A 13542-nucleotide genomic window follows, 5' to 3' on the forward strand; every position below is an offset into this window, starting at 1 on the left:
AAATAAGCATTTGTTCTTAACGGACTTGCCTATTTAAATAAAGGTTAAATAAAACAATTATTTAAAAAAAAAATCCTTTGTTTTGCTGACATTGAAGGAAAGGTTGTTGTCCTGGCACCACAATGCCACTTCACTTACCTTCTTCCTATAGGCTGACTCGTCGTTTTTGGTTATCAGGCCTACAACCGTGGTATCATCAGCCAACTTGACGATGGAGTTGGTGTCGTGCAAAGCCACGCAGTTGTGGGTGAACATATGGAATACAGCAGACGGCTGAGAACACACCCCTGGGGGGCCTGTGTGTTAACAGTCAGGGTTGAGGAGGTGTTGTTGCCAATCCTCACAGCCTGTGGTCTTCCTGTCTGGCCGATTGTCATTTGGGCATGTCACCTTGTTTTTCTTGGGCACTGGGAGGATGGTGGTCTCCTTGAAGCAGGTGGGCACTACAGCCTGGGACAGAGAAATGTTGAAGATGTCAGAGAAAACGGCCGCCAGCTAGTCAGCACACACTCTGAGGACCTTTGCCAGGGATGGCATCTGGGCTGGTGTCTTTGTGAGTTTTCACTCTTTTGAAAGTTTTCCTCACGTCAGCCTTGTATAGCGAATGCACCTGGTCGTCCGGAGCAGCGAGTATCTTCCTGGATTCCTCGAAGCGAGCATAGAATGTGTTAAGCTCGTCTGGGAAGGAGGCTTAGGTGGGCACCACTGGATTTGCCTTTGTTGTCCATTATTGTCTGTAGTCCTTGCCGCATGCGTCATGAATATGAGTTGTCAAACATCAATGCAAGTTTGAGTTTATATTGTCTTTTTGCTTCAGCAATGGATTTGCGGAGCTCGTACCTGCTTACCTTGCACGCTTCACACACCACTGAGTAAGTGAGGTTTGTTCTGTTGACATTGAATGCTGCAGTACGTGATCTCAGAATGGTACGGATATCTCCGTTCATCAAAGGTTTTTGGTTGGGGTTTGTCCATATTGTTATTGTGGGTACAACATCATCAACACATTTCCTAATGAAGCCTGTGACTGACAATGTATATTCTTCAATGTTGATATATGAGTGTCCTTGGTGGATGAATCTTTGAACATATTTCAATCAGTATTCTCAAAACAATCCTGCAGCATTTAGTCTGCCTCCTCTGTCCAACGACTCACTATTCTCTGTGTTGGTGTCTCCCTGTTGAGGAACAGAGAGGAACAGAGAGATGTGATCTGATGGTCCAGCAGGTTGTTTCTTCTTGTGGGGCAGGATACATCTTGGTGATAATTGCTTGGTTAAAATCACCCAGGACAATAAAGACTGCTTCCGGGTGAGAGGATTCTTGCTGGCTAATTATCTTGTACAGTGACTTACAGGAGCAATTGCGATGTGCCTTGCTCAAGGGCACATCGACAGATTTTTCACCAAGTCGGCTCAGGGATGCTGGCCCAACGCTCTTAACCGCTATGCTACCTACCGCCCCAGATCGGGTGAACAGGAGCTTGAGATGTTTTCAATCTCAGTACACCAGTTATTGTTGATGAGGAAACACACCCCTCCCTCCTACTCTTACCAGAAGCTGCCTTTAGATCCATACGGAAAATGGAAAAGCCATCTGGTTGAGTCGAGTATATCGTCCGTAAGCCATGTCTCTGTAAAAACAAAGCCACAGCATTCCCTGATGTCCCTCTACGATTGAAGCCCTCTGAGTTCATTCCAAAAAATCCAGCGATTTCACATTTTAGCCTTCAGGATACTAGGAAGAGGAGGCCGTATAGCACATCTTTTCAGCCTAGCTAGGAGTCCCCCTTTCCTTCCTCGGCTTCATTCACCAGCATTGCCTTCGGTCATCTTGGTTTATCCAAATTAACAAATTGGAACAAAATGTACTTGATTGCATCAATTTACAGGCTGTGATTAAACCCTTCATGAAATTAATCATTTAGAAATTAACAAAAGTGTTTTTATGAAAATATTGAATGGAAAAAGGACCTATTGTATTAGTAATTGTTTTCTTATGAAGTCATGATGACACTGCCTTGTTGATTAGTCATGATTTCACTCTACTGCTCACCATTCCCTGAGAAACCAGATGATTTTGAAACGTTTTACGTACTTTGCACATCATCTAATGGACATCACTTTGCACCAGGCACCTGCACAGATAGGGCTTTACCTGTGCAGAGCACATGCCCCTTTGCCCTTCCACTCTTCCAAGTGCCCTTTTGGGTGGTGGTATAATTTCCCTCAAAATGTTTTTTTTTGTATGCATTTTGTATCATGGTTGTTCGGGAACCCACTGCCAGCTAGTCGTTGTCAAGTTTGCCACCCCCCTCCCCGTCCATTGGTTGTGTCTGATGATCTTCCATGTACTGAGCTTGTGCGCGCCTGGTTGCGACTTTTTCCCAGTCTGCCCTGTATGGTGGTATCCAAACAGGCTTGAGAGATGCTGTCACCGGTCGAGTGTGTGTAGCTAGCTACCTAGTTTAAATATCAACAGTACTGCCACAGCAGCATAACACTTGATTTAGCCTACATCATCATCAATATTCGGTCTGGTTGGCTGATATGTACAGCAGAGAAAGGCAGAAATACATAGAGAGTAAAGGTCTTCGCGGGTCCGTTCCCAAATGGACCTGGGGCTTTCCCACCCAAACCCGATATGCATAAATAAATAAAAAATTATAATTTCGAGACGCGTTCCCGAACGGACCCGGGGACAACTAGACCCGTTCCGTATAGACCTGGTCCGGACCCAGACAAGATGTGATCCGAGTCAGGGAAGCAGCTACTTTATTTTAGCTACTTTACTAACCCGAGCTGATAAAGCAAGGAAGAAGGAGAGAGGTGCCGTCGGGACGTACTGTGAACGAGTGACACGAGCATGGAGGAGGGAGGGAGGGAGAGACGAGAGATGGCAACTAACCAAGCCGACTCGCGCTATAGTGGACTAATAGCTGCCATAGCTAGGTTTCCGTACAAGTAAGTTAAAATGACACATACCCGAAACAATCAGATCTGACCCCAGACTGTGACATTATTTTGAATTTTGGATCTGGACCCGCTTGGGTCCTGTATCGGGTCTCGGTTATTCGGGTACAGATGGATCCATGAAGACCTCTAATAGAGAGATAAATCACAATCAGTAAAATATCTTGAGCTAATTTACTAGCAGATTTACTAGCAAAAACCTTTTTTCATTTTGAGCACCTGCCCCCTTGAAGGTCTGTGCACGGCCCTGCTCTGCACCCCTTTTTCTACAGTAGATGTTCTTATCAGCACATGTTCCTGTCGTTTACTTAAAATCAATGGTCTGTATAGAAATTGAGCTGGTAAGCTTGGTGGTCCTGCTAGTTGGACCATACAGTGCATTCAGAAACCATACAGTGCATTCAGTGCATTTTGCTAATTTATTAAAAATAGAAAACTGAAATATTGTATTTACATAAGTATTCAGACCCTTTACTCAGTAGTTTGTTGAGGCACCTTTGGCAGCGATTACAGCCTTGATTCTTCTTGGGTATGACGCCACAAGCTTGGCACACCTGTATTTGGGGAGTGTCTCCCATTCTTCTCTGCAGATCCTCTCAAGCTCTGTCAGGTTCAATGGGGAGCGTCGCTGCATCTCCAGAGATGTTCGATCGGGTTCAAGTCCGGTTTCTGGCTGGGCCACTCGGAGACTTGTCCCAAAGCCACTCATGCATTGTCTTGGCTGTGTGCTTAGGTTCGTTGTCCTGTTGGAAGGGGAAACTTCACCCTAGTCTGAGGTCCTGAACGCTCTGGAATAGGTTTTCATCAAGGATCTCTCTGTACTTTGCTACGTTCATCTTTCCCTCGATCCTGACTAGTAACTCAGTCCCTACCACTGAAAAACATCCCACAGCATTATGCTGCCACCACCATGCTTCACCGTAGGGATGGTGCAAGATTTCCTCCAGACATGATGCTTGGCATTCAGGCCAAAGAGTTCAATCTTGGTTTCTAAGAGTCCTTTAGTTGCCTTTTGGCAAACTCCAAGCAGGCTGTCATGTGCCTTTTACTGAGGAGTGGCTTCCGTCTAGCCACTCTACCATAACAGCCTTTTTGGTGGAATGCTGCAGAGATGGTTGTCCTTCTGGAAGGTTCTCCCATCTCCACAGAGGAACTCTGGTGCTCTGTCAGAGTGACCATCAGGTTCTTGGTCACCTCTCTGACCAAGGCCCTTCTCCCCCGATTGCTCAGTTTGGCTGGGTGGCCAGCTCTAGGAAGAGTCTTGCTGGTTCCAAACTTCTTCCATATAAAAATGGAGGCCACTGGGTTTTTGGGGACCTTCAATACTGCAGACAATTTTTGGTACCCTTCCCCAGATCTGTGCCTCGACACAATCCTGTCTCGGAGCTCTACGGACAATTCCTTCGACCTCATGGCTTGGTTTTTGCTATGACATGCACTGTCAGCTGTGGGACCTTATATTGACTGTGCCTTTCCAAATCAAGTCCAATTAATTTAATTTACCACAGGTGGACTCCAATCAAGTTGTAGAAACATCTCAAGGATGATCAATGGAAACAGGATGCATCTGAGCTCAATTTCGAGTCTCATAGCAAATGCTTATGTACATAAGGTATTTCTGTTTTTATATTCGCAAACATTTCTAAAAACCTGTTTTCGCTTTTTCATTATGGGGTATTGTGTGTAGATTGTTGAGGATTATTTTTTTATTGTGTCACTTTTAGAATAAGGCTGTAACGTAACAAAATGTGGAAAAAGTAAAGGGGTCTGAATACTTTCCGAATGCACTGTATAAGCCATACAGTATGCGTGTATAAAGTATCCTTTCCATATCACCTCATATGGATGCATCAGCATTTGGATGCATTTGTACTCCGTTGGCACTCAAGCGTAGGTTGCGTTGTAGTGTACTTATTTAAAATGTGGACACAGACATGTTCAGCAATCAACTTAGATGATTGCTGAACATGTTATAGACCACTCAAAGCATATTAGAGATTTGAGCTTTCCTCAGTTCCTGCCTTTTAAGGAGTTTTTCCTAGCCACTGTGCGTCTGCCTCTGCATTGTTTGCTCTTTGAGGTTTTAGGCGCAGGTTGACATTTATTGTCGTGAGTCTTGTCCTGAAGGCAGAACTGAGCGATTTCCCCTTAGATAGGCCAGGTGCAAAGTCAAAATTGACTTCATTGTAAAAATGTTTTAAAACAAAAATGTGCTTTTTGGTCTTAATTTAGGATTACGGTTAGGCGTGTAGCCAGTAACCGAAAGGTTGCTGGATCGAATCCCCGAGATGACAAGGTACAAATCTGTCATTCTGCCCCTGAACAAGGCAGTTAACCCACTGTTCCCTGGTAGGCCTTCATTTTAAATAAGAATTTATTCTTAACTGACTTGCGTAGTTAAATAAAGGTTACATTAAAAAAATACTAAAACAGTGGTGGGGTTAAGGTTAGGTTTAAAAACAGATTTTATGACTTTGTGTCTGTGCCAGCTAGTGACCACTCTGCAGAGCTGCCTCCAGAACAATAATTATATTTAAAAAAAACACTAACCTGCATTTTGTTTTATGCTGGGTATCTGTAAAGCACTTTGGGACAACTGCTGATGTAAAAAGGGCTAAATAAAATACATTTGATTGATTGATGAGACACCACTTAAAGTATCCTTGTTATTGTGCTGTTGCCATAGAGACGGATCACCGGGTTAACAGGAATGATGGACTTCCGTGCCGATGGTTCTAACTCCCACGTCCAGTTTGAGATCCTGGGGACCAGCTACAGTGAGACGTTTGGGAAAGATGTCAAACGGGTGAGTCAATGTTGAACAACGCAGCTTTTTTCTGATATTGATCAATTGTGTTTCGGTACATGCAAGAACATATGCAATCATGGGCACAATGTGTATTCTAACTGTGTATTGGGTCGTGCCTTAAGCTTTCAGTGGGGTTCAAAACCGTTTCATAACATACCTGTCAGCGAATACTTGTCAAGTGTCAGGAGGAAGAGTGACCTCTACTGGACATCTTTCACCATCTCCATGCAGGCAGTATAGTGGAGGTCGGTAACACTTTATATTAAGGTCCCTTAATGAACCATTTATAAACAGTTAGTAAAGCGTTTGCTTAACATTTATTAATCATTGTTCCTACATTTGTAAATGTCAATAAGCAGTCACTAAGTAGTAATTTACACATTTATAAACACTATTTTAAATGATTGATTCACAATTTACAATAATTATTAATAAGGTGTTTAATCATTATATTTACACAATTTGTAAATTATTAATAATGAACTACTCAATTACTTTTAAACCAGTTATAAAGGAGTTATTGTCAACTCATAAGATTATTTATAAAGTATTTGTAAATGGTTGATTCATGGTTTATAAATGTATTTCTATATGTCATGAATGGGATATTTATTAATTGTTAATAAGTACATTTGTAAATGTGAGTACACATACTTACAAATACCTTAGTTGATGATTAATGTAGATCCTTATAAACCATTTACTAAACACTAAAATGGCCGGGCCTCGACAAATACAATAGCTGGGGATGCAAGAGAATGGCCGTGGACAGGCAAAATGTCAAAACCAGTTCAGAGTTCCAGAGGTACAGAATGGCAGGCAGGCTCGAGGTCAGGGCAGGCAGAATGGTCAGGCAGGCGGGAATGGAGTCCAGAAAAACAGGCAAAGGTCAAAACCGGGAAGACTAGTAAAGAGAATAGAAAAGCAGGAGCACGGGAAAAACACGCTGGTTAACTTGAACATACAAGACGACCTGGTGCAGAGAGACAGGAAACACAGGGATAAATACACTGGGGAAAATAAGCAACATCAGGAGGGTGTGGAGACAATCACAGGAACAGGTGAAACAGATCGGGGCGTGACAAGAATAGCATGTTTTGTTCTTTTGAAATACAATTGAAATGTGAAATTCTTTTGAAGTTCAGTCTACCTTCAGGTCAAAACCGTTCTATGCCAATATATTTTCAACATGGTGATGGACGAAGGATAAGGCTTGAAAATGTACCTCAATCCAGCGATGGAAGGTGTCGCTGTACTCCTAATGATCCCATTTATCCAAGCTGCGAAATCGAGAAAATGTAAATCATGCAAATGTTTCATTATACTGCCTTTTTCGTAAGCATGCTAGGCTAGCTAATGATAAAGTAGCCCATTTAATTACACAACGCTAACGTCAGCAACTTTAGATTAGGAACTGCAAAATAGTTTATTAATAATTAGTAAATGGTTTATAAGGATCTACATTAGTTATCAACTGAGGTATTAGTAAGTGCATGAACTCACATTTATAAATTCACTCATTAACAATTAACAATTATAAACTGGGTGGTTGGAGACCCAATTTTGTTTAACTGCTCTAATTACGTTGGTTACCAGTTTATAATAGCAATAAGGAACCCCGGGGGTATGACTAATATACCATGGCTAAGGGCTGTGTCCAGGTACTCTGCATTGCGTCATGCATAAGAACAGCCCTTAGCCGTGGGATATTGGCCATATACCACGCCCCCTCTGGCCTTATTGCTTAAGCATACCATTCATGACCTATATAAATACATTTTATAAATATGTATATAAATGGCGAGTCAAACCATTAATCAACCATTTAACATGCCTTATAAATAATCTTATGAGTTGATAATAACTCCTTTATAACCAGTTTATATGTACATTTGTAGTATATTATTAATTATTTCCAAACTGTAATCCAATGACTATATATGAATGGACAAAGCAATAGATCACGTGACACCATTTATTCCTATGTGAAAACTCAATAGCGCACTGAAGCGAAATTAAGTTGGAAAGATGGCATCTCATGGAGACATAACATGGGCAGGTTGAGCTACTCCAAGAAGTGACATTGCAGGCTAGCTCATTGCTGCCCCCTCTCATTGACTAACTCAAGTTGAAGGCTGACCATTGTACTGCAGGCTGCCATTAGAAACTCAATTATCCTTATAACTTCTTCTGTGCGATTTTAAAATAATTTGTTCAAGGACATACATCTGGTGTATTAGAATCAATTATTCTTACCATGATTGTCTCCAAAAAAATATATATTTACATGAAAATTGACCACAAATATATCCTTTTTTCCATTCACAATAATGTGGGTTCCTGTTTTTTGCTAACATTCCCTGCAGTACTACTTTCTGACTTTGAACTTCCCTGCTATGATCAAACACCTTATTAATTATCTTATAAATCACTAGTAAATAATTTAAAGTGTTTGTAAATGTTTACAGAACTATTTAGAGATTGCATATTGCCATTTACAAATATAAGAATAATGATAAATGGTAAGTGAACTATTTACAAACTGTTTATAAATGGTTTAATAAGGGACCTTAATATAAAGTGTTCCCTGAAGGTCAGACACACACAGCTATACCAGCTTAAAGAGATGCATAATATGTTCTGCAGGTGCAGTGTAGTACTGTGTCAATAACTATCACAGACTATTTCCTTCTGATACTCATTAGTGGGCCAGTTATCCAAAATGGAAAAGCCACAAGTGGAAATTAGACAACATCAATAAGGAGACACATGTGTGTGTGTCTGTGCATCTATGTATGTGTCTGTGCGTGTATATATGTGTGTCTGTGGTATGCGTGTGTGCGTACATGCAAGTGTGTGTGTGAAAATTAACTAACCATAACCACAAATAGTATGCTTTGTTTGTGTGCACTGTGCAAGTTGTTGTTTGTTGATGCTTCTGTCCTGGTTCAGTCACAAAGTTAATGCAGAATTAAGAGGAATTGAGTTTACTAGCAATCATTGTGGAGCAGGGAGTGACTGGGAGCTGTAATGAAGATTTAATCACTAGACTACCTAACTGGAATTATTAAGCCAATTCATCATACTCTCGCCATTAGCAATTGCGGAAAACAAACAAACACACACACACACACACACACACACACACACACACACACACACACACACACACACACACACACACACACACACACACACACACACACACACACACACACACACTACACACTCATGCTACACAGTATAAGCAACACATGCATACTATACACATGGTCACATGAGTACACACTACCTGTGCAGACATATAGATACAGCAGACACACAAACACTGGAGCATTCTTTTCTTGAAATCATTAAGAAGGCACCCAGGCAGGGCATGGGAGGGCCAGCTAATGGCATGCCAAATGCATTCAGTGTTGTTGTTCATTATCAGTATGCCTGTCTGCCTTCCTCTTGCAGCATGGCCATTTACTGGGGAAACCAGACACAAACACAAGTACCTCTCTGTCCCATTTAATGGCCTGTTCATATGTTCCTGGTGAGGAGTGTGGGATTGATTCAGCTATCACACAGGTCGACCATCACAAACAACATTGTTTCGCTCAGGAAAATAATTTTGTCCTTACCGATATGTTGAGTAGGCTTTGAGGACATTAAAGGGAAATTTCACTGCTGCTCTATTTGGCTATATACAGGTCCATTATTTATTAACATATCATATGTGTCATAAACATTTCAAATTTCCTCACTACATGCAAATACGAGCGTTTCTGCATCTCACCGGTAGAAATGAGCCAGCAACATTTCCTGGTTGTAAGCAAACCACATTATCCAGAATTCATAGCGATTTCAGGACGTGGAGGACCACCCCGTGGTGTAACTAGGGCTGTTGCGGTGACCGTATTACCACCACAACTGCAGTCATGAGTCATGACCTCAGTAAAATTCCACCTGACCGTAGAGTCACGATAGTCTCCTCTTATGCACTCTGGACATGCTTTGTTAGTACCCAACTCACTAATGATCATCAGGTTACTAATGGGCTGGTACTCGGGGTTCTTTTGTCCCTCTAAGCACTGACATCAAAAATCACATCACACACTTATCATGAAAAAGTGTGTGCTTTTAAAACTCACCTCACTGTGATTGATCAATTTGAAGAAAGAAGAAGTTCAACAACAGGTTGAAACTGAGTGGAAAACATGGTCATTCTGGATGTTGTTCCAAAGCCAAACACAACGAATTGGACAGCGCTTTCTAAGGTGATGATTAATTCAAAACACCAGTAAGCATATTAGAGCTTATGCATATATGCATTGGCTTAAATATATATGAGCCGTAGCCCGAAAAAAAAACATGAATTAAAAAAAGGATTGTGCCATTATACAATACATAGCCCTTCCTCATATTATGCACAGCAGAAAAATATTAAAATAACTGATTTTAGATGTCTTTGGTACATAATTAGTCTAGCCTATACGACAAAATTAAACAAATTCAGACCTAGCCTACAATTATAGTGAATTTGTTTTTGATTTTGAATAGCCTAGTAATAGGGATTTTGTTTCTATTTTCATAATTCCTAGGCTGACCCATTACCTACAGAATATCTCACCACCATGTGTTTCAATCTCCTCCCCTCTCTCCTTCATTCCTTTCTCAAGCACGCAGAAAGATGGGTTGTCGACAGTTTAATGAAATATGTTTTGTTGTGAAAACATGTTACTATCGATGTTTCCGAACAGATTTCACTTGGGTTGGAGAGCCCATGGCATACAGAGTTTGTGCGGATATCACCTGTTGCACAGCAAGAGGCTGCATGCTCCTCAAATAGTGGTTGATTCTGACACCTATGTGAGGATGCTGTTCATTGACTATAGCTCAGCATTCAACACCATAGTGCCCAGGAAGCTCATCACTAAGCTAAGGACCCTGGGACTAAACACCTCCCTCTGCAACTGGATCATGGACTTCCTGATGGGCCGCCCCCAGGTGGTAAGGGTAGGTTACAACACGTCTGCCACGCTTATCCTCAACACTGGGGTCCCTCAGGGGTGTGTAGTCCCCTCATGTACTCCTTGTTCACCCACGACTGTGTGGCCAAACACAAGTCCAACACCATCATTAAGTTTGCTGACGACACAACAGTGGTAGGCCTAATCACCGACAACAATGAGACAGGCTATAGGGAGGTCAGAAAACTGGCGGTGTGGTGCCAGGACAATAATCTCTCTCTCAATGTGAGCAAGACAAAGGAGCTGATCGTGGACTACAGAAAAAGGCGGGCCGAACAGACCCCCATTAACATCGACAGGGCTGTAGTGGAGCGGGTCGAGAGTTTGGAGTTTCTTGAAACTTCCACCAAAGAAACTATCATGGTCCAAACACACCGAGACAGTCGTGAAGAGGGCAAGACAAAACCTCTCCCCCTCATGAGACTGAAAAGATTTGGTATGGGTCCCCCGATCCTCAAAAATTGTCAGAGACTCCAGTCACCCAAGTCATGGACTATTTTCTCTGCTAGCGCATGGCAAGCGGTACCGGAGCACCAAGTTTAGGACCAAAAGGCTCCTTAACAGCTTCTACCCCCAAGCCATAAGACTGCTGAACAATTAATCAAATGCCCCCCCCCTCCCATTTTTTTGTACACTGCTGATACTCGCTGTTTATTATCTATGCATAGTGTCGTGTCTTTGGCATCATTAAACTGAAGACTTATTTTTTGTTTATCAAATCATGTCTCTGTAATTATTATTACGTGATTAACTAATCAGGTAGATATAATTAACTAGGAAGTCGGGGCACCAAGGAAAATATTCAGATTACAAAAATAAAATGTTCCTAATATAACTTTCAGATAATTTAATATCTGATCAATTAGTCTTCTAATTAACAAATTATTCTTTACCTCACGTTAGTCTCATTCCAAACGTCGTAAATTGTTGGTTATCTGCACGAACACAGTCTTCACTATGAGTCATCCAAACATCAATTGTCTTAAATCATTTATTTATTAACTAACTAAGTAATCACAGAAATGCACACAAACAAACAGTAGATATAGTTACAAGGAAATGATAGCGGAGTTTCCCTAGTGGGATAAACCAGTATCGCGGCTTGGTGGACAAAAGGGAAGTGGGGGTCGACTGAGAAAAAAGACACTACAAAGGGATAGCTATAACAATTGAAATGCTAATCCTTTGCACATGAATGCTCATTCATTTGGGAATAATTGCAATCAATATACAGTGGGGAGAACAAGTATTTGATACACTGCCGATTTTGCAGATTTTCCTACTTACAAAGCATGTAGAGGTCTGTAATTTTTATCATAGGTACACTTCAACTGTGAGAGACGGAATCTAAAACAAAAATCCAGAAAATCACATTGTATGATTTTTAAGTAATTAATTAGCATTTTATTGCATGACATAAGTATTTGATACATCAGAAAAGCAGAACTTAATATTTGGTACAGAATCCTTTGTTTGCAATTACAGAGATCATACGTTTCCTGTAGTTCTTGACCAGGTTTGCACACACTGCAGCAGGGATTTTGGCCCACTCCTCCATACAGACCTTCTCCAGATCCTTCAGGTTTCGGGGCTGTCGCTGGGCAATACGGACTTTCAGCTCCCTCCAAAGATTTTCTATTGGGTTCAGGTCTGGAGACTGGCTAGGCCACTCCAGGACCTTGAGATACTTCTTACGGAGCCACTCCTTAGTTGCCCTGGCTGTGTGTTTCGGGTCGTTGTCATGCTGGAAGACCCAGCCACGACCCATCATCAATGCTCTTACTGAGGGAAGGAGGTTGTTGGCTAAGATCTCGCAATACATGGCCCCATCCATCCTCCCCTCAATACGGTGCAGTCGTCCTGTCCCCTTTGCAGAAAAGCATCCCCAAAGAATGATGTTTCCACCTCCATGCTTCACGGTTGGGATGGTGTTCTTGGGGTTGTACTCATCCTTCTTCTTCCTCCAAACACGGCGAGTGGAGTTTAGACCAAAAAGCTATATTTTTGAATCATCAGACCACATGACCTTCTCCCATTCCTCCTCTGGATCATCCAGATGGTCATTGGCAAACTTCAGACGGGCCTGGACATGCGCCTGCTTGAGCAGGGGGACCTTGTGTGCGCTGCAGGATTTTAATCCATGACGGCGTAGTGTGTTACTAATGGTTTTCTTTGAGACTGTGGTCCCAGCTCTCTTCAGGTCATTGACCAGGTCCTGCCGTGTAGTTCTGGGCTGATCCCTCACCTTCCTCATGATCATTGATGCCCCACGAGGTGAGATCTTGCATGGAGCCCCAGACCGAGGGTGATTGACCATCATCTTGAACTTCTTCTATTTTCTTCTATTTTCTAATAATTGCGCCAACAGTTGTTGCCTTCTCACCAAGCTGCTTGCCTATTGTCCTGTAGCCCATCCCAGCCTTGTGCAGGTCTACAATTTTATCCCTGATGTCCTTACACAGCTCTCTGGTCTTGGCCATTGTGGAGAGGTTGGAGTCTGTTTCATTGAGTGTGTGGACAGGTGTCTTTTATACAGGTAACGAGTTCAAACAGGTGCAGTTAATACAGGTAATGAGTGGAGAACAGGAGGGCTTCTTAAAGAAAAACTAACAGGTCTGTGAGAGCCGGAATTCTTACTGGTTGGTAGGTGATCAAATACTTATGTCATGCAATAAAATGCAAATGAATTACTTAAAAATCATACAATGTGATTTTCTGGATTTTTGTTTTAGATTCCGTCTCTCAC

The 13542-nt window shown here is 41.9% G+C and overlaps 1 protein-coding gene across 3 annotated transcripts in view; it reads left to right on the forward strand.

Annotated features, from left to right (window-relative positions):
* Positions 1 to 13542, forward strand: part of LOC139570958 (glutamate receptor ionotropic, delta-1-like) — a 448588-nt gene that overhangs the window by 358797 nt on the left and 76249 nt on the right. For all 3 annotated transcript variants that reach the window (XM_071393334.1, XM_071393332.1, XM_071393333.1), the window contains exon 8: positions 5659 to 5778. In XM_071393334.1, the coding sequence (XP_071249435.1) occupies positions 5659 to 5778 (120 nt within the window). The remainder of the gene's footprint in view (positions 1 to 5658; positions 5779 to 13542) is intronic.

The sequence above is a fragment of the Salvelinus alpinus genome, chromosome 3 (assembly GCF_045679555.1).
Source record: "Salvelinus alpinus chromosome 3, SLU_Salpinus.1, whole genome shotgun sequence".
Lineage (NCBI taxonomy): Eukaryota > Metazoa > Chordata > Actinopteri > Salmoniformes > Salmonidae > Salvelinus > Salvelinus alpinus.